The sequence below is a fragment of the Rhopalosiphum padi genome, chromosome 4 (assembly GCF_020882245.1).
Source record: "Rhopalosiphum padi isolate XX-2018 chromosome 4, ASM2088224v1, whole genome shotgun sequence".
In the NCBI taxonomy this organism is placed as follows: Eukaryota; Metazoa; Arthropoda; class Insecta; order Hemiptera; family Aphididae; genus Rhopalosiphum; species Rhopalosiphum padi.
In genome coordinates this window covers 742,661-768,577 of record NC_083600.1, presented here as the reverse complement: position 1 = coordinate 768,577, position 25,917 = coordinate 742,661, and the positions used below count along the sequence as shown (strand labels likewise).

Sequence of the window (25,917 nt, the reverse complement as noted above, 5' to 3'; positions counted from 1 at the left end):
AAAATATTTTGAACTTTAACAATTAACTTATAGCTAAACTTAAACATTAATATTAACTTAACTGTCTTAACTATAATTTTTTTTCATTAACTTACCCACCTTTGCTTAATATTACCAGATGGCAGATACCTACCGTTCTACCTACAATTTGTTTCTAAGCCATAAAATGATACCGTCCACACCCAACACTTCCATCATTCTATAAAGTGTTAACATAAGTTTTTAAAACGAACAAACCTAATGAGTTTTTAAGTTTGTGTAAAAATAAATAATTATATAGATATATATATAGAATAAAGATGTATTATCTCTCCTCCCCAAAGTTTTTTTTATCCTATTATTCCTATTTCACCGCTAGTGTATTTCGATCATTTTAAATAATTAACAAGTAAAATATAAGTATTTAGATATATGCATATGAGATACCTTGAATATTCTTAATCTATGACCTATAAGGGTATCCCCTCTATGTTTCAATGCACGCGATTTGGTTGCTTCTAAAATATTTAATAGTTCATGTCGTTCATGACGACCATAGACATACATTATATGTTTTATGTTTATGAAGGGTGGTGATGTCTAATGACCTGCGTGTTGTGTTACGACTTTCAACTTACAAGAGACGAATATAATAATAATAGTATAATACATTAATATTTGAGACTTGAATAAGTACTGGTGGAAGACCAATGTGCAATAACGTTGTAACGACAACTGTGTAAAAAATAATACTTCATTAATCATTTATTCACTTCTTAAGTTCTAATTATATTATTGTCTGTGTTACGTCGTGGTCTATAATAGTATAATGGTGGGAGACGGGAGTCTTCAGTCTTATCAATAATTCTTATTGAAAATTGATATCGATTATCGAGTCGGTCTCAGGCAGACGTCAGGCTCTATAAAAAAAACCTATAAAAATATATATCGTAAATTGTAACGTTTACAGAGAACACCGATAAAAAAATAATTATACAATAAGCTGAATAAATCAATTATACCATGGCCATTGGCTAAAATACAGTCTACAATATCGGTTCATATACTTCGTCCACGGTAATACATTGCACACTTACACTGAACCAACAACATGTCGGTTGACGGTGATTTCGACGACGATAGAAGTGACGTGCCCAAGTACGGTTGGAAGGTGGATTTTGATCACCAGTTCCCCGACCCTAGAACGCCGTCTTACATGCCGAGAGTCAAGCAGATCTTGCAGTTGCTACCACTGATCGTTAGGTAAAATAGCATTTGAGTGTTTCATAAGTCAGATCGGAAAATCTATGCATAGAATAACTCTTAGGCTTTGTGATGTTATTTTTTATTGTCTTTAAAACAATTTTTGAATATAGATTAATGGGTGTGTCTTATTCACTAACTAGTTGCAGTGGTGAATAATTATTTACACTCCTAAAACTGACAAAAAATGTATTCATTACAGTACCTATAAGTCAAGAATAATATCTGAACGGATAAAAAGTGATTATTTAATATTGAAAATGAAACAATATTAGCATTTAAAATCAATTATATATCAACTAAAGCGAAATAAAAATTTCATGAACTTTTTGTATAAGTATATGTTTGATAATTAAGTATTTAAAAATTATTTAATATTTTATTTTATACTTAATCTTTTTTTTTAAGAATCAATAATTAAGTATGTTGATATTTTTCATAAAAACATAGATTATTATTATATTTTAAAGTTATTTATTTTTTTTACTCTTAACTCAAGCCTTTATATATTTTAATCTAGACTTAATCAAATTAATCTTACATCTGTTCCCAGATCAGCTCTGGGTAGGTCGATTAAGTTTTAGGATTTCTAATGATTGCAGCTGTACGGTTTAATAATTCGATTCAATAATATTTTTTACCAATGTTTTTACTAATTTATCATTATCAAAAAAAAATAAAATTGCAATCAAATATAACCAGCCCATATTTTGAGCGGCCCAATCCAAGCATTCCTCAGATCTCTCAGAAAAAATCAAGTCATGCAATGAAAATTCAAAGATTATTTTTTATCTGTTGTTTTTATAGACGAACATGAAATATCTAAATTTTTCATTATTTGTAGCTATGTTAAAATTAATAGACTATAATATTTATTAAGAAATATTTCAAATTATTAAGTAAGTTGAACTTAAAATAAATCTGGGGATAAAAAATAAGACTAATAAAGTTATTATAGCAGTATGATTTATTTTTTTGTTTATTAACAGTGTAATATTATTATTAGTTAAGAATTATAATAAGAATCAATTAACAAAAAAAGTAATATTCTTATTAATCAATTAATTTTTTTTATATCGGCATTTTATTCATTTTATTTTTATATTCAAAGATAATAAAAAAAATGTAATGTATTTGAATATTAGATACTTTATCTCTTTTTCAATTACAAAAAAATGATTATTATTGATATTTATATCACCTTATAAAATAGTGTTTCTTATAGCATTTATAAAAAATAGTAATGTATAATATGAAGTATTTATATAACAATTTAGATGAATCTCTAACAGTAGATTTACCAATATTTATACAACTATTACTCATTAGTGATTACTGATTATTAATTGTTTTTAAATAAATACACAATATATATATATATATATATATTAGTGCGTAAAGTAGTTACATTATTTATGTAATAGTTTTGGTATTTATTTTATTTTTTGGCAAGATTTTTTCTTACTTTATTTATTTATACATATTTTTTATTTTTTATATGTATTAGGTTTATTGCTGTTTATTTGAAACGTTAAATAATTAAATTAGTAGGAATTTTACTAATTAGTTAATATAGTTTTAGTTTGAAGTTATGCCTATTAGTTTTTACTTTTTAGTTAATTATGCCAGAATAGATACCTACTTGGTACAAGAGTACTTAATTATTTATATTTTAGATACAAGATGGTTACAAGTATATTGGTTAATTGATTATCTAATTGACTTTCATAATATAATTAATGAATTATTATATAAATTGTAGGTAAATTTTCTAAAATGTTATTGAAATAATTAATAATGCTTATTTATAAAATAAAATAAATTAATCAAGTATGGATAGGTGTTTACTGGTTTAACTCTATTATTTAGTTACTAATATTTAAATTATAGATTTTGAGTGGAGAGATGAATTTATTGATTTTATAAAAATGTGTAAATAGGTTTTACTTATTTGTTACTGTTTAACAGCATGAATAAAGCATGGATCATGGTATAAATAGGCAATAAATTAAAATTAATTTGAATATATTACTTAATTGTGTTTATAAATTAAATAATATTTGTAAAAGTGTCAAATTCCCGCGAATTTTTTTGAATTACTACAAAATAACTAAAATTGTTATTATTTGTAATAAGAAAATTTATTTTAAAAAAGTAAACAGTTACTATGATATTATAAGATTTAATTTTTGAAATTAATTTTCTTTTTACAAACAATAATAAGGTTAGGTGGCCATGCTTGGAGGAACTAAAATCCATTGCTATGTACAGTGATAAAACAGAATTCTGTAGGGAAAAGACCTTTAGATGTGGAACAGATAGGAAGTGGTTCCAATTGGAGAAATCTAGTGTTGGACAGAGAAGGATAGAGATTTGTTTGTGAGATGAAATGGTCTATAGCAGTGTTTCCCAACTGGTGTTCCGCGGAACCTAAGGATTCCGTCAGCCTGTGCCAAGAGTTCCGTGAGAAGTTTGGGAAAATATAAATTAATTAATAATATTTTTGATTTGAATTATGATTCTAACACAGAATAGCTCCAAAAATTATATGGGGGTTTCACAAAATGTTTAAGCTTCTGCAAAGGTTCGGCGAGTAATAGAAGTTGGGAAACACTGGTCCATAGGTCCAATAAACCCGCAAAAAAGAAGAAGTTTTTCACTAAAAAATTTAAAAAAAATATTGGCCTACCATGCCAAAGTGTATCTCAGATTTGAACTATCTTTAAAAAAAGGTTGAGACCAATAATCTAAAAAGCCAACAAGATCAAATTTTTCTTCAAAAACTCTCTCCTCTTCAAAGTTGACAATTAATTATTTATGGTATTGTGATGACACGAAAAAAAACATTGTAAAATTAAATCATTTGTCGTAGCGATCAGAATCTAAAATAACTAGAATTTTGGGATTTATATCATATTGTTTTAAATAAACTATCAATACAGCTATATGAATTACATGAATCTTGATATCATTACCTAAGTTATCAATAATAATATAATTACTAATTAGTGATCAATATTGAGAAGTGGAAACTGAAATAATTTATGTCAAAACAAATCAAAATTATATTGTATTTTGCCAGTTTGTTGTTGTAGACAATACTTTTTTATTGCATAAACAAATTTTAAGTAACCAAAGATTCAATTTTAAAGACTGTAATATTATTAATTGTTTAAGTCATATTTATTCTTTTTATTATTAATATTTTTTCTAGGTTTTTATTTTACATGCTGTTATGTTATTTAAAAGGCCAGAAACCGATAATGGATTTTTTATTTCCAATTAAGTCTAAGCACATGTATGGTAAGAATTTTAGTTTTTATTGTTAAATATACAGTTTGGTTTAAACTTATATGATAATAATATAACAATTTATTTTTTATTTTTAGGTGTACCTTTGGGTGGTATTGGAGGTGGAACCATAGGCCGTGGCTTTAAAGGAGAGTTTTGTCGCTATCAAGTTGTACCTGGCATGTATGAATATGAAACTGTTCAAGCAAATCAGTTTATAGTTAATATTCAAAATAGTGAAAATATTACTGTATACAATAATGTTTTGTCATGTTTGAAGTAAGAAAAAATCTGTACAATTTAAATGTATAGATTTATGTATATAATGTTTTAACCATTTAATCTTTTCCATTTTAGGTGTAACAATAAAACATTGTACAATTGGAAATGGGATTTTCCATCAAATCAATGCAAGTACACCGGCCTTTATCCAAGATCATGGACCGAGTATTTGATTCCAGAATTAAATATCAAACTAATTTGCAAGCAAATTTCACCCATTATTCCACATAACTATAAAGTATGAAATACCATTATATTTTATTTAGATATGTAAAGATATTTACTTTGTATTTTAATTGTTGGTATAATCTAATATTATAGGATAGTTGTATCCCAGGTGGTGTTTTTATATGGACAGTAGAAAATAATAGCAATAAACAATATTCAGTTAGCCTAACGTTTACATTTGCAAGTGGGAACGGCATTTCAGCATATAATACAGGTGAATACAATATTTTATAATTTGAAAATAAATATCAAATATCTAACATCAAAGTCTTACAAATTGGTTTGTAATAAATACAAAAAAAAATGTTTTGTTATTTTTTTTTAATTCACAGCTTTTATAAATTATAAAAATGCTTTTATTTAAAATTGTTTCTGGAGTATATAATACTTTTATTTCACCCATGTATTTAGATATTCCTGAATTGTAAATAGTGAAAATTATTTGGAGATCATATAACTATTACTTGGAAAATCATACAAAATAGTTTTTTCCTATGATTATTTTGTTTTACTGTAGTATAATTATATAAGTCATAGTTATTGGTTAAAAAATTATTAATGCTCATTTTAAAATCACTTATTTTTTGTTTTAATACTTTAGACCAAGCTAGCTGTGAACCATTTAACTTAAACAAAGATGGTATTGAGGTTGCTGGTTCATTGATACACAATTTTTTTAAAGAAATGAAGTGTACTTATGTTATTGGAGGATTAATAAAAGTAATAAAATTACATTTTTTAGTATTTAATATTTAATTTTGAAATTAATAAATATTTTTGAGAAAGGAAGGTGCAACTTTTAGTCAATTAAATTTTGATCCAAAAAGTAATGGTATGACTATATCGAAAAGTTTAAATTTATTTGGAGAATTGAGAGATATGCAATTAGGACATAGTAATATATACAGTGAGCAATACATATATAATTATCACAATGTCATGAATAGACATTATATGAATAAATAAATAAATACTAAAATTATATATATTATTTTAGTGAAAGATGAAGAAGTTGCTAGTGCAGTTTGTTTAAAACAATGTTTACTCCCTAACAGATCAATGACTTATGAATTTGGATTATTTATAGATATGCCTAAAATTAAGTTTCCTAAATCAAATACAGAATATTTCAGGTAAATGAGATAATATTATTATAATATACTAGGTGATTCTTTACCAAACAACACTTATTATTTCAAAATCTATTAAAAATTTTAAATGTTTGTATTTTTTTGTATGACAATATATATTTTTAATTTCATATTCTGAAGTAGAATATGTTTTAGAGTACTTCAATACATAAAAATCGAAATTCAAACAAGTTATTTATGAGGGGATTATGAGTTATAATTATAAGTTATAAGTTTATAAGTTTTTAAATTTTAGGTGAGCGGATTAGTAAACCAACATTTTGTAAGGTAACCCCATGCTCGGCACAATAATTTTTTTAGGAAGAGGGGTTTAATCATTATAATTTTAAGACTAATAATTAAGAGATTCCCAAAAATATTGTAACATATTCAATTACTTACGCAATTTACTTACTTCTTGTCATATTATTAATAACTGCATCTAACTTGTTCATGAGGTTAAATAACTTATTTTACATATTTTGGAAGCTATTAAAATTAAAATAATAATTAAAAAAAAGTTACTAAATAAATTAATGCAAGTTAGCGGAATCTTTAGATCACTGTGCTTCTAAAAACCATATTTATTTTAAAAATAAATTACAATTTTTATAATATTAATTGTCTTTCTATAAGAAGAGCCCAATGTTTCATCAAAAGATGAATGTAAATTGTATCAGTTGAATCTTTATAACAATTTAACATCATTCACTTTTTTAAGCTATCTGCTCCCATCGTTGAACGTAAACAATTTTCAATTTACTGAAGGTGCACTTTTTGATGCAGTACTAACTGGTGCATAACAATTAATCTATATATTTTATTGAATAAAAAATGATATTCTGCATCAGAAAATGTAAACTTGAAAAATTATAATGATAAAATATAAAAAAAAAAAAAATGTTGTTTTATTTCAATTGGAAATTATGTAAAAAAAAATATTTTCAAAAATATTAATAGATTTTGAAAGAATGAGTGTTAGAGAACCTTGTAAATTTTAGAATATTTAAAACATAACATATTTTTTTAAGGTATTATACAAAGTATTTTGACAATAATGGAACAGCTGGTCCTAAAATAATGCATTACTCAATGCAAAACTTTAAAAACTGGGAACAAGAAATTGAAAATTGGCAAAATCCTATTTTAAATAATCCGTAAGTACATAATATAAAAACTTTATTATTTTATAATTTGTTTATTAAGTTAACATACATATTATATGTTTTTTATCAATTAAGAGGATTGGAAAAAATTTTCTGTTTTTGTCTAACACACACGCAACATAGGATTATAGACGTGTTCTATTTCCAACGTACTGATTGATATAAAGGAGCGATATGAATTTTGAATATAGATGTAAATTCGACATCAAGTCTTCTTGAGATTGACTTTCCCACATTTTTGATTTTTTGATTTTTACTACCTACTCCAAAAATTGAAATATGAAAATTTTTTTTTAATTACTCTTTTTTAATAAAACGTTTTTTCGAAATTTGGGAGGATAAATTCAAAAATGTGAGACAGTCGATTTCAAGTAGACTTTATGACAAATTCAAATCTGTATTCAGAATTCTTATCACTTTATTATATCAATCGGTACGTTGGAAATAGAACACGTCTATAATCCTATATTGCGTGTGTTAGATAAAGACAGGAAATTAACGCTTCCAATCCCCTTAAGTAAATTATTTATACTTAAATATTACATTAATTTATTAAAAGTACAATCTATGCACATTAATAGTTATGTTATGACTATTATGCAGTTAATATAATGTTATGACAATAAAATTTACTCACAGTTGATTTAAAATTAAAATTTTGATTATTTTTATTATTGATATAAGTACTTAATAACAAAAGTACACAATATTGTTATTTATAAGTTATAATATTAAATAATAAACTCATTACTTAAAATATTAATGTTAATGGTATTCAGTGCTCGAATTGGAAAAAAAATTGAGGACGGACGCTGGTTTTAGTTCAGAAAACACCGTTCCATAACAAATAAATTGTAAAATAACCCGTTGTAGACTTTGTCCCCCACACCCCCTGTACATATAGTAAGGTAGTATTTATCCTCGCTTAATTAAATGAAGGGGGACGCTGAAATCTATGAAAAAATGAAAGCGGACTCCGTCCGCCTGCGTTCCCCCCCCCAATTCGAGCACTGATGGTATTAAGCCTATTAAGGAGTAGTACATTATACAGGGTGCTCTGTGAGAATTTACTCATTGCGATATCTCTTGAAATAATGGAGATATCATAATTTTATTTTTTTATGAGACTCACAGGAACAAAGACTACAAGTATGCATATTTTAATTTAATTTAATGTTTTGGATAAAAAGTTAAGAAAATAATTTTTTATTTAATTATTTTCAATAAAATCGAAGATAGCCATTTTGTAGAGTTTATTTTTCTGAAATTTTAGCATTTCAACATTTTATTTTCATTAATCTCATGATTTTTAATATTTTTCTAGTTTCAAGAAAAATTGTGAATTATTTAATACCATATTAGTGTAGTAATACACTTGTTATCAAACACGTGGCCCGCAAGCTTGTACCCGTGTAAAAAATGTATAATTTAGTAGTATAATAATATATTTAAAAAAACATAATTATGATATATCCACTATTTCAGGGGATATTGAAATGGGTAAATCCTTGCAGGACTACCTATATGTTTACTTAATTTGTGTTATGATAAAGTATATTAAACTGAGAAAAAATATTATTCACCTATGGTTTATGATACTATAGATTAAATATATTACAGACAAGTAATGCCAATGCAATAATTTATTGCTCATTATTTTAATTTGGATTTGATTTTCTAGTGTTGCATTTGGTAGGAAGAGATGGGAAATAATAGTTGTTATAAAATGATATATAATTTTATTTAACTTCTGAGATAATCTATCATTTGTATCTGACAGTTGCAACAGACCAAATACAACATATAAAATTAATAAAATTATACACATTTAAATAACAATCAGTATAATAATTTGAGTTCATTATTAAAGTTACATTTCAAGCTTAATTAATTGCTCATAAATAAAGACTAAATTTGATGGGTGTGTTGGACTATTATTTGACCAGATTATTGAGAATGTACTGTAATCTATATTGAGTATTTAATTATTTATTAACAATTTTGTTCATTGTAATTTTGATTTTAGATTGTTACCTGACTGGTATAAAAGTGCTATATTCAATGAAGTTTATTTTGTAGCTGATGGCGGAACTGTTTGGTTGTTACCTCTCAAGGAAGATTCTGAACGGTTAGATGTTACAGATCCAAGATATCAATATGGATATTTTGGGTACTTGGAAGGCCATGAATATCGAATGTACAATACATATGATGTACATTTTTATGCATCTTTCACATTAGCAAAACTGTGGCCTAAACTCCAGGCAAGTATACAATACATGTTTAGAGATACAATTGATAATTCATTGAATATTACAAGAAAACACTTATCCTGTGGTACTAAAGGTTTACGAAAATATAAACATAGTGTACCGCATGATCTTGGTGATCCAGGTTTGTGTTTTAATTAATTAATAATTTTTTATTAAAAGGTAATTAAGTACACTAATTATTATTTTGTTTTTTTTTTTTTTATTAGAGGAAGATCCTTTTAACTTAGTGAATGCTTATTTAGTTCACGATGTATCAGAGTGGCGCGACCTTAATTTAAAGTTTGTCTTACAATGCTACAGAGATTACATATTGTTTGGTGATATAAAGTATTTAGCTGATATGTACCCTCAAGTAACTAATTTTAAATATTTATTTTAACCGTTTATTTTTATTGATAAGAGGAAAAAATGTTTTCAAATAATAATATACTTATATTTAGATAAAAAATGTGATGGAAAAATCATTGACTTGGGATACTAATGGTGATGGAATGATTGAGAATTCTGGAACAGCCGATCAAACTTTTGATACGTGGATAATGACTGGCATAAGGTAGTAATTATTTTATAGTGATTTTGGTTGATTAAAAGTAATTTGAAAAAAAAACATTATCTTAAAACAAGTTCGAAACTAAATTAAACTATTGTCTTAGTGAGAGCATTTTTAATGTTAGCGATTTGGGTTAAAGATTCATATGTACCCACTTATCTAGAAGTGTGATTGGACATTTTTAAGGAGAAAATTTTTTGTTTTAAACTAAATTAAATTTAAGTAACAAATTAATAATATAAATGGGAATTCATAAAAATTTTAAAAGCTAAAATAATAATTTCTTAAAATAGGTTTACTAAAGCAGTTTTAAATTTTTAAAATTTATTACTATTAAATATAAAGATTTGGTGAAGTAGCTTTAGTATATAGTAGATGTCAAGTATGCTTCGTTATTGTTTAGGTCACTATTATGGATATATGAAAGTTGAATTCAATAATGACAAAACATTGCATACTTAAAAATTAAAATAGTTCTGAGTGAAAATTGTGTATCAGCATTTATTATTTAAGGATACTTTATAATTTATTTTACTATTAGTAATACTATGCGTGTATGTTGAACTAATTTTTGCAAATAACATTATATTTAATATTATATAACAATTATTATAATTTATAATATTAAAATATAAACTATTGTTATTAAGTAAAAGTTAATATATTGACATATCTTAGAATAATATGAATAGCTTAAAATAAAACTAAATAATTTAAAAATTCCATTGTTTACATTTGACTAAGAAAAAAAAGTTATCTATATCAATCAAGGAAAAAAATAACAAAAATACTAATTAAAACACCAATAAATAACAGCACAAAAAGTGTCAAAATAAATTGTATATTTTATAGAAAATACTACAGAAGTATAGAGTATTATAAAATTTCAAGTATTTATGATTATTTATTTTTGATACAAAATGTTCTGATTTTTAAGTTATAGATATTTTGTAATATTTATGTTTTTAGTGCGTATTGTGGAGGTTTATGGTTAGCTGCTCTTTATTGCACTATTCAAATATCAAAAATTCTTAAACAAGAAGATATCAGTGAAAAATATTCATCTATATTAAATAAAGCCAAGGAATCATTTAATGCTGCTTTATGGAATGGTATTTGGTTTTAATTGTTATTTTATTAATTGCTAAAGCATTGGATTTTATAGTGGTCAAATAATTTTGCAATTTATGATTAATATTAATTAATGTGTAAAGTACAAGGCATATACACAAATAAATGTACTCTAATGTATACAATGTGAGACCTAAAAGATAAACTGTATGTATATATTATATACTGCCATACGGTATACCTAATCATGATGAGTTCTATATATTAGTCTCTGGTTTGAAAAAAATCGTTATGATGAATACATTAATAATATAATATAATAATTTTCATGCAATTAAAAATACATATTCATGATCCTTTGTTATTTTCATTTTCAAACAAGAAAGATAGCCTATGATTTATTAAATAAACAATGGTGATAAGTGTATAATATATTATGTAAAAATTAAATAGAGTCTTTTTTGTCTTCATTTAAAAATAGAAAGAAAAAAAAAGATTAGTTTATGATTTAATTTAAATATAATATTAGAGTAAATGAATATTTAAAAAATTGATGTGTTTATTAAATAAGTGTTAAAACAATTACTATAGTATATTATTTTGAATTGTAATATTTTATTATAACAATAAATAAACATGTTTCTATGTATTTTCTACTTTCTATATAAAAAATTAAAAATAAATGTTGTATCTTCAATATAATATTAAATTAAAAAATGGTTAATATTTATTTGTCACAATTATTAGTACAATACTTCAATAATCTGAATATTATTTGTTTGTCACAAATATATAAATGAAATATTTTAAAACTAAAATACTTATAAATATACTTAGCATTTTTCCTAAGAATATTGAACAAAATTAGAATGTTACTACTTATATATTTTCAGGTGAATATTTTGATTTTGATTCGTCTGGTCAGTATCATTCAAAATCAATTATGGCTGATCAATTATGTGGGGAATGGTATTTAAAATGTTGTGGTGTAAACGAAGAGGTACCGGATCATACAAACTGTATCAGTTAAATATGTGATTTTTGAAATGAATAATTAAATGATTTTATTTTAGGTGCTCCCAGTTGACAGAGTCAAAAAAGCTCTTCAGACAATTTACAAGATGAATGTGCTTGGCTTCAATGGTGGAAAAATGGGAGCTGTGAATGGTATGATGCCTGATGGAAATGTAGACATGTATACTATTCAAAGTGAAGAAGTTTGGACAGGAGTTACTTACGCTTTGTCATCTTTAATGATCTCTCATGTAAGTTTTCTATTGTGAATTTTAGTATTATAAATATAATGAAGTATATTATTATGTTAATGATCAATATTTGTTCTTAGGGCTTGCGTGAAGAAGGTTTTAACACAGCAAAGGGTATTTATAATACTATTTATAATAATATAGGAATGGCATACCAGACACCAGAAGCTATTTATTCTAAAAATGCATATCGTTCTGTTGGTTACATGAGACCTCTGAGTATATGGTCTATTCAAATTGCATTGGATAATTTAAACAAAGACTAATTATTAAGATAGTATTACATTTATGTTCAATTTTATATGATGCGCTAAATGTAAAAATATTTTTAAATACATAGCACGTGTATCACATATGTAAATATGACTATAACTAAATTTATTGAGGATAATGCTGCAGAGTTTCTACACATATTTAAATTACATGTTTGGTTATTAGTGGTTATTGCATTGAATTGTGCTTCGATTGGTTCCCATGGACATGATCGGCAGTCATCTTTACCCATTGGTATACCGTGTTCATTGAGGAAAATCATGGCTTTATTTCCATCCCTACATTTGTAGAACACTGCTATTACGTTTGATGCAAACGGGTCTATGAATGATGTTCTCCATTTTCTAGTTTTCATCTGTTCAAAGTTTGTACTCAGTAATGGAGTACTATCTTTTCCGATACCCAACCTGGCCACCACGCTCAAAACATTAGGTGAGTGTCCAAAGTAAAATATTCCTAATGGTCCATGTTTCCCTCGGGCAAGATTCCTATAAAATTAACAAACTATACTGTAATTATATTATTGTTTCTAATGTGAATGTTGTATTGTATTTAGCATACAATAATTTATACAAGTTAGGGTATAAGTATGAAGCTACTTGTTTCAATACATAAACATTATTAAAATAAAAAACTAGGTTAAGAAAATTATTATGTAATATGTAACAAAATAAATAAATAGTAGTCAATAACATACAGTAGACTATAAATAATTATGTATCAATATAGAAAACTAGATTAAGCAATTTATAACTAATAGGAGTAGACAAAAAGAGAGTTCTTCATTGGTGATAGCTTTATGAAGTTACTTAAATAAAATAGTAATTAACTATTAAGTGTTATATTTTATTATTATACTTTATTGTATACTTACTTTGATCCACTCTTATCTTTTATATATCAAAGCTTACTGATTTTTGATATTGCTACATAATTATTTTTAGTCTACTATAATTTATAAATTTACAATTAGTTATATTGACTATACTACGTTCTAAAAGAGAATACACCAGGTGGCAACCAGTTTCTGTCCGGCGGCGTTTATATCCCACATAACAGTATATGTAGAGTGACTGGTAGAAGAGGAAAAAAGTGTGCAGAACTGGTATATTCTCTTTTAGAACAGAGTATCGAGTATAGACTTAATTATATATTTTGTTATATATTACATACATTTTTTCTTAACAGTTTTTAATTTTAATAATGTTTTGGCATTGAGATAAATAGGAACATATCCTAACCTAATCTGTTATTATCAAATTTTGATCTGAGTTGTGTTCATACTTGAAATTATCTATCAAGTCCTTCACAATAGGGCACCCCATGCTCTCTCCAATGGGATTTCCGTACCCATTGTCATAGTAATATTTGAGATCTTCTATGTATTCAAGGATCTAAAAAACAACAAACATTATTGTAAAAAATATTAATATCATTGGTAATGGTGACAGGTGGTATTATAATATTGATGTTATTCTATAATGTAATATTGTAGAGTACTGGAATGAATGAAGTACTGCTTGTAAGGACAATTAGCAGAAATTCATTAAAATTCAGTATAAATTATTAATTAAATAAATGAGAATTAACAATTTTAACCCAAGTTTCTAGAGCATTTACAAATTACAATAATACAATTTGTGAAGAGTAAATGACTAATGAGTTATAAACTGATAACTGATTAGTGAGCGATTATTGTATAATACAATGTGATGGCCCTAGATTGCCTATATAAAGCGCCGTCCTAAATTTATATGTATTTTAGTTATAAATGTTATAATATATGTATGGTTGGTGATCATTCGTTTGTAATATAAATAATAGTCATAAAAACTTAGCTATTTTTTTGACTGACTAATATAAATATGCAAAAACATGTAAATATAATTTTAAATAATAATAGGTAAATATAAAAACAACCGAACCTCTCAATTATTTTACGAAAAACATAGAATAGTGGAGACCAATACACGCAATTAATCAAACAAAAAAACCATATTTTTCTAATTCTATGCAGATATGAAGGGTGCATTGTGTTAAAAAATATGAATAAGTACCTAATAGTGCCTATCAGTGACACAACGAATTTAAATTAAATAATACAAATAGGTCATATGCTAAATAGTAAATAATAGAATAGATCGTGTAGACCACTACCCAATGCATTGTGCATACACTAGTAACTAAACAGATTACACTTACACAGTTATACCACATAAATTTTACATTATACGTACTTCTAAATCGTACTGCGTGAATACGGCACACCATGCTGGTCGCGATTGTATATACCAAGCTTTTTCATATTTGCAAGATTCCAACATAAGTGAAACATTTTCTAAAAAATAGCAAAATAAAATATATACTTGTATATACGCTTGACGAATTGAAATAATTTTTTCTAATAGAATAAATCTATTCATTTTTCAGAAAACCAAATTTCCATTAATTTAAGTCGACACAGAACATTTTCTCCGCTCAAAATTATAGATTCAAGAGTAAGCTCCAATAAATATTTATTATAAATTCGAATACCAGTGCCGCAACTTGGTATAATATATTGGTGGGTGTGCAAGCAAATATTATAGGGCCCATTTAGCCAAGGACCTAAATACCTAATAGATGCTTAAAAATATAACTTTCTGTTTGTAGCTATATACATTATTCTAGATAGATGGATGAGGAGTAAAATTACTAGTAGCTCCTAAAACAGCCTATTGGTTTTACAATTTCATTAGGATAAAATTGGGAAATTGGGAAACATCAATAATGTTTTGTATATGTTTCTTGTACCATTATTTTTCTTCTAAATCTTACTGGATGTTTCATTGACACTACGATTATTAGTAATTTATTTACTTAAACTTTTCCGAATGAAAGGTACAGGAATTCTCACTCCATACGCCCATCCAAAAACACAAAATACACTATCAAATGTTTTAAACAATAGTTAAAACAAAAATTAAAACATTTGAATATTAATATTGAATTTTATTATTAAAAAGAGAATTTACGGTCTTTTTTAGAATATTCTCTGTATAAATTTGCAATGTCTCTGTGTCTCTGTCTACGTGTATTAAAGATATAATTGTAAATCTTTCTTTGTGCATAGAAGTTCTAAGCCATGTTTTATTCTCCTCATTCCCGAGAATGACCTTTCGCGTGTAGCCGAACTGACAAGAATATATAACGCCACTTGTAAAAGTGAGTATACACTGGAATAGGCAGATTTATCTAATAATAGTTTCTTCAAATCTTCCAACTCGCGAATAATACAGTTCTTTGCTACTAAAATTTTCGATTTCAGCGTTACAATATCAACATTACAGAGTTTTTACAAAATGGAAAAATAAAATAATATTTTTTTTATAATATACTATATTATTATATTTTTTAAATATTTTAATTGTTACCCTGTAATTGTCTACGAAAAACGAACCTTCATCAAAGTTCAGTTTTGTGAAACTGTCAATAGCTTTTGCCATTTGTAAACTTTCAGAAGAAAATCATTTTTTCTTATTTATTATTATAGCATCCTAGATATTTATTTAACCTTCCAAATATTTTTAAATTTGTAATGCCATTATCAAAAGTTGAAATTTGTTTAGTCTCTGCACTAGTGGTATAGTAGTTAAAAAATAAATATTTAAATAATAGGGCTCTTTTCTTAATCGTTTAGGTCTAGATGGGCTAAATCCTAAAATATGTCATACATTCTGTGACACCATGTTTTAAATAATTATTAATATTTATTATGCCAATAAACAATGGTTTTATTTATAACTCATGTCGTGTCACCCTAAATTGCGCTTATGGCAACGTTGTATCATTATTGGAATCGTATTATTGTAATCATTTATAGAATTGGGTAACAAAGTAAAATATGATTACTGGTATTTAATATTGTTTGTATTTTAATCCTTAACAATGAAAGTATTAATTAGTTGTAAGAACAATATGGTATATGTTAAAGCTGTTCTACTTTTTTGCATACTAATGCAGTAGTGCATCCTAATAAATCGCATCAATCATCATATTAGTCTGTATACAAATCATAGAGTGCTATATATTTTAGTTCCTAACAGTTAACACTTGTCCCTTTCTATAGCTATTGAAAGGTTCAACGCCCTACAAAATACACAAACAATAGTAATTTTGTCTTTAATACGCGTTGTCAGCAGTTGACCCATTATAGACAGGTATTTGTTGATATACCTAATATTGTGCTGGCCAAACTACTATAATAAATCTGTATTGTTTAAAAATGTAAAAAAAAAAAATAGATTTTAGTTTTCAAGAGGTTTTAGCGTTTTGGAGAGACGATCTCGATGGACAATGACTGCTATAAACTACAGTTGGTTTTCGGACAGATTATTTTTTTTTTTATTGTATCTTCTTACCTATATTTTTTATTTACACACTTGAGAAATAAATTCAATATCTTAAATGTATATATATCCTCTAATTTAATTGTTTTTATAACTATTAAAAACGGTAAGGAAAATAATTCGATCTAATAATTTTAGATGATGTGTTATGTGTGCATGATGCATTTTCCTTGTTAATAATATAGTAATACCTAACTAAAAGTAATAGTTAATAATTACAATTACTCATCTAACACGTATCTACTTGAATATTGAATATAATATTTGTATGTATGTATTTATTTTTAATATTGTTTATGTTTGTAAATAATATAAATCACAGATAATGTATAGCACGCAAGAACAAAAAGTAGAGAGAAGCTTTACAAGCTTAGAATCGAATAATATTTATATATTTTTTTATTTATCTTTGAATATTGTTCTATAAAAGTTCTCTTTCAGTATGAATATATCATTTAAATTAAAACTTAGTTACAATTTTGGTTGAAAATCTTGTAAGCAAGTAGATATTCAATTAATTCTTAATTAATTTTCATAAAATGTAATACAATTAAGGTAATTTAATTCAATGTATTTATTAGAAACGTAAATATTTCTTTAAATCTATAAGTAATTATTTTATCGGGACTTTTGTAATGTTTACGGACTATGAGCCCTTTCCTTTGAATCAACTGTTCATATAATCATATGATTAATGTGTTTTATGTGTTTTACAACTACACAATTTTGACAAGTCAGCGAGTCGCTATTAATATAATGAACGATCGAGTTAGATTATACTAATTGAAAAACGTTTCTTTGAACTAGTGTGCATTGTTTCTTATTATACATTATGCGTATATAAATGATGACATCTGACAAATAGAGTAGAATATAGGTACTCTTAATAAACGGTTATTAAAAACAATACTGTGCTTGTATGGATCTGCATGTCCGGGGAAGGAGGTTAATATATTAAAACTGTTATTGTTAATCAAATAATTAATGGAACGAATCTGTTTAATTATATTCGTTTAATTAATCCAATGACCTCGGGTTGCGGAAATATAGATAATTACGGTGATTATTCGATGGCTAGTGGGTGGCGAGTACAGTAACAGTTGGCAGGTTAGGTACCTATAACTAAAAATTGGAAACATGTGATATCATATTATTATATTATATACATATTTTCAATAATGTGCTGTTAGAGATGGAAATCGAATTTCATGTACACATTATAAATACAATACACTGTTGAACGATTTACGAAAACGCTGCATTAGGGTCAGTAGCCCTTTCATAGGTATAAATATCATCAGTTGTGTATATGTATTAGTATACAATTTTTAAAATACAATACGTACCTACCGCATAATATTATTAATCCAATAATTAGTTATTTATAATAGTAATTATTATTATTATTTTTTGTCGTCATTAACAATGAATAAAAGACAACGCAAAAGCTATAAATAATAGGTTTAATGGATATCGGGTACTATTATAGGTACTTAAAATGTTATATACTTATGCATAGAGCATAGATACATTTTATAAAATATATTTATACGGTTGGATGGGTTTTCAGCTGAGTGTAGTAATAATAATCGTAAAAAAATATTAAAAAAAGCGTAATGCCTTATTATTATTTTTACACACGTGTGAAATATTGACTTCTCGTGGACAAACTCACCATAACTGAGGTTTTGTTTAAGGCCCATCGCCATAGATACCCTGGACACAACGGACCGCACGAGTGGGCCGTCCTCGAACTTTTTCACTTCCCCTTGTCCCTTTGTGTCGTCATCATCGTCTTCACCCTGCTTGCACTTGTACAGCTATTAACACAATATTATTATTTAATATACCTATCTATAAGTCATCGTTATTAGCGGCACTGTTGCGTGCCGAAACTAAATATTATAATCAGATATAAATGATATAATAGCCATTTCCACGTCAACGTTTTTAAATTGTTAACCATTAATAATTTAGAATTATATTCGACATACGCTACACGGCTACATACCGTCGAAGTCAAGTTCAAGTTAATGAAATAACAAATATTTGTATCTATATTCCATACATATTATAATAAAACACGAGTGGATATACACTGACCATCACTTATCTACAACCATTACATGACATGAACGTTTATTATAAGTCTATAAGAATAACGACAGCAGTGGTGTACCTTTTGAGTGTGAAGAGTCACTGAGTTAAGAGGTTAAAGGCGTGGGGTATAATAACTAGGTAGGTATAATGATTTGGAAATTATACAGAAGTATAAATTATGATAATGCGTGGTCGTGTCAGCCATAAAGTCGATAATGATTGAAGGACTTTTTTGTTTATAAACTTCGATAAGAATTTCAAAATTCTAAAAGCTCCTTTAAAATGATTTGCAAATTATTCGAAAAATATTAAGGCTTTAGAGATATTCAAACAGCTTTAAGAGGGGGAGGGCTCAGATCTGAGTGAAGATGCCCTCTTACTAAAAAGATAGGCTAAAAACACTGGTTTGTAAATACTTGAAAATATTGGTGAACTTACGCGCTTACAAAATATGTAATGATATTCATATATCATATTACGCCATTAAACTCTATATTAATAATACTATAATATAACTGTACTCTGTACCATTTACAATAACATATTTATTATGTTACAAATATATTATTTTCTATTGCTTGTTTTAATATTCCGTTGCGGCTTTTGCACTCAAGGGCTCTCATTCAGATTGCAAAAATTGCATAAAATTCAAACATAAAAAAATTTCGATATTAGTTAAATTATCTCTAACTAACTAATCTACAGTCTTACATTCGTATGCTTCCGACCACTCCATAACCAACCACCTATTTTGGTTGAGGTAAATACAGGCCCAAAAAACTGTTTTAGTTACGCGTACACTACGGATTATTCTGTATTAGGTATATTAATCCATTTTCTCTATACCAGTGTTTCCCAAAGGGTGCGTTGTAATGTATAAACATATTTTTTTTGATTAAGTTTTTAAGTGATTGTTTTAGCAAATAGATAAACAATATTTATCTAAAATGTGCGACTTACGATAACTAACAATGATGTGTTATGATGGAAACCACTGCTTATATATGTTATACTGTATTACTAGTGAATGCGGTAGTACTAACAGTAAAGTTTTATAATTATTATCGGGCGTCTTCAATACTTACGTAGAATCTCTCATCAGATGTTTGGACGATCGGTAATTCATTTTCAGGGTTTTGGTTGAAAACTGTTTGATAAAAGACGGTAGCGCTGTCTTTGGCGCGTTGTTTATGTGAAGTCAGAAACTGTAAAAAAAAACCAATCGAACTATTTTTATATGTTATTATATAATAATTAGTTTAACGTAAAACTGTAAAGCTCTCTCATTGTGAAAATGTGATATACTGACATCTATAATTGTTTACATATTAGGTACATATCAGAATGAAACACTTTAATTGAATCACTATACATATAGGGTTCGTGTTGATTTATACACTATATGTAATTATAATACATTATATAAGTATAAACATATAGAGTGAGGGTACCTGTCCTATATTGAATTGTTACTGCATTCTGCGTAAACTGCGTGGTTAACTCGTTACCACAATTTATCAAATAGTCGAAAATACTTAATTACTTCAAGTTGGGGTGTTATTCAAAATTAATTGACAAAATTTTAAATTATTCACATAAAATTAATAAATTTAGATACGTATTGTACAAATGCATTACAAGTGAACAGATAATGGTTTATGAGAAAAAATTTAAATATTATTATTATCATCAATAAAAAAAAAGTAAATCTATGAGTATACCACAGCTGAGGGGGCGGGGGTGTTTTTACACCTGTAACACCCCCCCCCCCTGGATACGCGCCTGTCTTCAACGTATGATTAGTTATGGTTATTAATGATCAGTGAAAATGTTTTACCCAAAGAATATTATTTAATTTTAAATACTGTAAATAATAAGTAAATTCTGAACACCGTGGCCCATATTCAAAAACAATAATATACGGAATATATAATAACAGTGTAATAAAACCTACCATGATTTTTTTTTATTGTAAATCTGTAGGTACTTATTCTATTTAAGTATTTAGGTACCCCTATTATTATTAATTTTTAATTTTTATAAGGTATATGTTTTAATACTTATGATTATAGATTTACAACCTATTTTAATATTTAACGTATTTATTTCGCACTATACTTGTTAAATTATTTACAAATACTTACTTAAAAAAAAAAAACAGTTAACTTTAGATATTTTATAAAATAATTAACTATTAAATGGGCTGAGTTGTGATTAAAATTCTATTAATTTAAAAAGAAATTAATATAGTTTTGATAACTATGCCTGATAAAAGAGTCAACACCATGTTATCTCACATACATATTTATAATTAATTATGAAAGTTAGAGTAACTGCACTATTAAGAGGAAACTAAACTATATTGGAATATTGTACATAGATACTTAAATATCATATATAAACTAACTTTTTTTTACTCTAAGAGAATATTATTTTAATTTATATACATACAGTGTTTTAATATTGCAATAAGTAATAAAAGCTTTTGTTAGAATAAAAGGGAGACACGAATGCTTATTATAACGAGTGTCCAGTGACCTCAAAACCAACACTCATTTAGGTATAATTTTTTTTCTAGAATTAATTTAGTAGGTCACTTTGCTTAGATATATTTATTGATTGGCAAGATTAAAGTGCCTACGTATATTTATATAATTATATTTGACTTTTTGTTCGTACCTTAGAGTTGAATGCTATACATAATGGACGTCTCATCTTATTATTTATTAATAAATAAATTAGGATTTTAAAACTTATTTACAATTTAGATTTTTGACGTTAGAAGGTTTCTTAATCTATGGAGAGTGAATGCATATTATATACGTTAAATTAAATATATTATTTATATGGATTGTAGTACTTACTTTGAAGTTGGCTTCGGTGAACGGGTTGTTGAATATCTGTGGGAATTGTCTTTTGAGCCGCACGGCCAGTGACTTGAGTTCCTCTACACCCTGTCTCTGTAGCATGTAATGGTCGTCCTTGGTCAGATTGGTATTCCAGTTCTTGATGGCCACGATATCCTCTGGACACATTGTCGATTCGGCTGTTATCATTGTCTTAAGTTCATTTAACTTCTTAAGTTCCTCAATCTTTTTTTTTGACGGATAACGCGTACCGTGCCTGGATACCAGCCATACTTGTAACGGTCGGCAGTCTGTAATCATATTTATGACAGCCATAAAATAATATACCTATTGACAATACTTTCGGGTGTCTATTCTGATGAATATCTAATCAAATTAGATGTAATTTTTTTAAATGATTAATCTTTTAATTTTATAAAGACATTAGCTTTATCGAGTAGAACTGCCAACTTTAAGTGGATGATGACAATTATATTGAATACTATCTTGTGAAATGTTGATAGTAATCATTCAGTTCAAAAATCAAAGGTTTGTTAAATATGATAGCAAAACAAATCACCGAACGCAATAAAATAATTTCTTAAGTGTTTTCGAAAAACTAAATTATGAAACACAAACTATAATAGATTATTGAAGATAAAACCTAAATTTTGATATACTAACTTCGAAATAAATCCAACCTTAAGCTATATTGTAATATAAAATAAGCAGAGACTAGGAAGATACTGTATACTGAATTACTGTACACGTGTAACAGGTGGTGATCATAAATCATGATATTTATACGAGGGTCGAAGACTCTTTGGCCAGAAATGTATGCAAATATAAGTGACGCCAGTAAAGTTTCATAAAATCATACTGTTTGCTGTATAAAAACAGTAAAATACACAATCGAAACACATTATTTATGGATTTATGTGCTTAGTCATTGTTTATCAGGAAGACAGATAAGTAGAAAATAGTAATAATTTATGAGTGATGAATTTATGCTGTTAATGCCTAATGTTTGGTTTGAATACAAATTGGGAGACATGCTTTTCATTATATTTCCAATACCTAACTAATTATCAGTCTTTCATAAAGGTGCAGTGTACCTATAGAGTATAGAGTCAACATATATACGAGTACATATATTTTTTTGCCAACAATAACTAATTGTTCTAGTCAATTTCTTAGAAAAACATGGGTAGGTACCTAAATAGTAGAAAGTAATGGAACATGAATACATTAGACGAAAAATATTAGTCATATTATTATTATAAATAATATCCTACTTTAACAGATAATTATTATGAAAACTTTAATTTGATAAAATATTAAAGTACATATTGTGATTTAAATTCAGAAGAAGTAACAATTTTAGAATTAAATACAGTATACATGTATTAATTTTAGTTATTTTTTTTAATAGCTAGATAATTCATATTTTGAGATCTTATAAAATAATAATAAAATATTATTTTCAAGATTTCATTGATAAAATTCCAAATCAAATGATGTGAGGCATCATCAATTCCAATTTGACGAGATTTTTGTATTTTTTCATTTTAGAAAAAACAATAATTACTTTTATTCAAAAAATGTTAAATTGATCTTTATTTATTTTAATTCTCTATAGCTGGTAAATAATAATATAATGTTTATCTAACACAATACTATTTATTATATGATTTATTACTATCGCAAACAACATTTAAAGTTGAAGCATTTTATTACTCGATAACAAAGATGTGAGAAAAACATACATTATTATTAAACCAATAAACATTCCTCGTTTCGCTCTTTATTAATGATAATACTTTCATTTTCATAATATATGTGATGTGTCTATGTATAATAACTATAGTAAGTAGTAAGTACTTAGGATTTTCGTGACAGAAATAGTATGTTACTTTTATAAACTACTAGCTGTTCCACCTGGCGTTGCCCGGGCAAAAGTCACATTAGATGAAAACCGAAATTTTTTTTACATTATAATATTAATAATAGCTGACCGGCAAACGTTGTTTTGACATATTAATTTAGCATAATAAGCGGTTATATAAATACTAAAAATATGTCTAATTACTTTTTTATTATTTTATTTTATAAACTATAAAGTTTTTCAATTCAAACATCATATTCCTCATATTATGTTATACTCCCATATTATAAGTAAAATATCTAAATAATGATTAATAATGATTTAGTCCCTGGAACATTCGACCTCAAAAATAATTACTGCTACCTACTGTCACTGTTATTTCTAGTATAGAGTGGTAGAGATAATAAAGATATCTGGATAAACGTTACGCCTCCCTTTTCTCGAAAAAAAATTATATAGTTTTAATTTAAATTAACAAAAAAGAAAAATTGAATATAAATTAATAAATTTGAAATTGGACTACGAGAAAATTTGTACCGTCTAATTTTCTTATTGCGTTATTAACATAAGAGTAGATATTCATGTAATTAATATAAATTTAATAGTTTATGCATTACATTCACGGTAAGATAACGTATAACTTAATGTAATATAAGTATTATAATACTAACATTTTATTACTACAACCATAACGATTTTGATTGTAATAATTTTAAAATATATACAATTAATGAAAAGAAGAAACTTTTGAAAAAATAAAAATTTAAAAACCATCTCTCCTTTCCGTGGAAAATTGTCTAAAACAATAACATTCTCCTCCACTTGCCTATCAGCTGAATAACGTTAAGTGATCGTCTTTGAGCAGTCTTTGATATTAAATTTAACGGTAAATACTTAATGAGTCAAACCCTTCGTATAATATATACGCACACACCTGGCGGAGTCTGTAAGTCGTTGCCGGCCACCGCACCGTAAGTAGTCTTCGTGCCGAAGTACACGTACGGGTTTTGGACGGTCCGGTAGCACACGCGGCCGTAGTCCGTCTGTTGCCTGAACGACGACGACGGGACGTTTTGCCAATCGGCAAGTCCGGCCGTGGACGCGACCATCGCCCCTAACAGCAGCGGTATCGTGTACAGACATCCCGTGACCGACATCGTTGCGATACTGAACGGCGAACGCTGTCGCGTAGACATCGCGATTCGTGATCGTCGAAACCGCTGCCGCCGACACCGCCACTGTTGCACTGGTCGTTGTATGGTGATGATTGGTGGTGCGGGAGAAGGCGACGAGAGGGAGCGAGTCAGATGGGTAAATCTTTTTTTTTGTACTGTTTAATGTATTTCCTATGTAAAGAAATGGCTCACATTAAATGAATGATTTCGAGTAAAAAGAATAGCGAAAAAGTGCATATACCTATTTACAATAGATTATAGAATTACAGTGCTTCAAACTGTTATCAGAATTTAGGTACCGATTGTCGATTTGGTCCAACCTACTTTGCCGAATCCCAATTCGCCGAAAACTGTCCCAGTTCCAAGTTTTATACTATTTATAGATTAAACTCTATAATAAACAGTATAAACCATGTCTCAGTTCGCCGAAAAAAATATCCCAGTTTAGAAATATTTTAAAAACATTCTCATTTCGCCGACAGTCTAGTTTTCCGACGCCTCGTGTCGTCGACAAATTATACCGGTTTTATTGATATAGTTTCAATTTTCCCGATTCGCCGACAGGTGACAATCATTTTATCGATATATGACAGCGATAATATTATAGTATGTTGTCGTCTTGTCGATAAGTTCAACGTTTAATTGTTTTTCACACATCAAATCCATAAGACGTATAAATTGGCGGATTTAGACATTTAGTTCATTTCAGCCGTTTTTACCGTGTTGAAAAGTGCTTATTTAAAATTAAAATA

At 26.9% G+C, this 25,917-nt stretch overlaps 2 protein-coding genes across 2 annotated transcripts; one reads left to right on the top strand and one right to left on the bottom strand.

Annotated features, from left to right (window-relative positions):
- Window positions 1-848: 848 nt before the first annotated feature.
- Window positions 849-12,859, top strand: LOC132929618 (non-lysosomal glucosylceramidase). Its single transcript, XM_060995099.1, has 16 exons — window positions 849-1,242; window positions 4,457-4,545; window positions 4,632-4,812; window positions 4,891-5,053; window positions 5,137-5,257; window positions 5,645-5,763; window positions 5,830-5,950; window positions 6,041-6,176; window positions 7,205-7,330; window positions 9,366-9,733; window positions 9,819-9,964; window positions 10,053-10,165; window positions 11,132-11,274; window positions 12,127-12,233; window positions 12,307-12,498; window positions 12,579-12,859. Exons 1-16 carry the CDS (start codon window positions 1,091-1,093, stop codon window positions 12,762-12,764), a joined length of 2,463 nt encoding a protein of 820 aa, XP_060851082.1. The 5' UTR covers window positions 849-1,090; the 3' UTR covers window positions 12,765-12,859.
- Window positions 12,628-25,288, bottom strand: LOC132929619 (multiple inositol polyphosphate phosphatase 1-like). The gene is made up of 7 exons (XM_060995100.1): window positions 24,925-25,288; window positions 22,124-22,416; window positions 20,345-20,464; window positions 18,835-18,979; window positions 15,009-15,109; window positions 14,056-14,165; window positions 12,628-13,259 (listed from the first exon to the last, which is right to left on the bottom strand). The coding sequence occupies exons 1-7, from the start codon at window positions 25,184-25,186 to the stop codon at window positions 12,827-12,829; spliced, it is 1,464 nt and encodes a 487-aa protein (XP_060851083.1). The 5' UTR covers window positions 25,187-25,288; the 3' UTR covers window positions 12,628-12,826.
- Between the last annotated feature and the right edge of the window lie 629 nt (window positions 25,289-25,917).

What these genes read in the sequence shown, in the direction of transcription:
- LOC132929619 (XM_060995100.1), bottom strand. Translation starts at nt 25,186, where the DNA reads ATGTCTACGCGACAGCGTTCGCCGTTCAGTATCGCAACGATGTCGGTC. An exon ending in CATCTGATGAGAGATTCTAC is followed by an intron (nt 18,980 to 20,344) that starts GTAAGTATTGAA and finishes TTGTGTTAATAG; the next exon opens with CTGTACAAGTGCAAGCAGGG. An exon ending in TAAACAAAACCTCAGTTATG is followed by an intron (nt 15,110 to 18,834) that starts GTGAGTTTGTCC and finishes GCTATTTTTTAG; the next exon opens with AAAATGTTTCACTTATGTTG.
- LOC132929618 (XM_060995099.1), top strand. Translation starts at nt 1,091, where the DNA reads ATGTCGGTTGACGGTGATTTCGACGACGATAGAAGTGACGTGCCCAAG. An exon ending in TTATTCCACATAACTATAAA is followed by an intron (nt 5,054 to 5,136) that starts GTATGAAATACC and finishes CTAATATTATAG; the next exon opens with GATAGTTGTATCCCAGGTGG. An exon ending in CATTTCAGCATATAATACAG is followed by an intron (nt 5,258 to 5,644) that starts GTGAATACAATA and finishes TTAATACTTTAG; the next exon opens with ACCAAGCTAGCTGTGAACCA.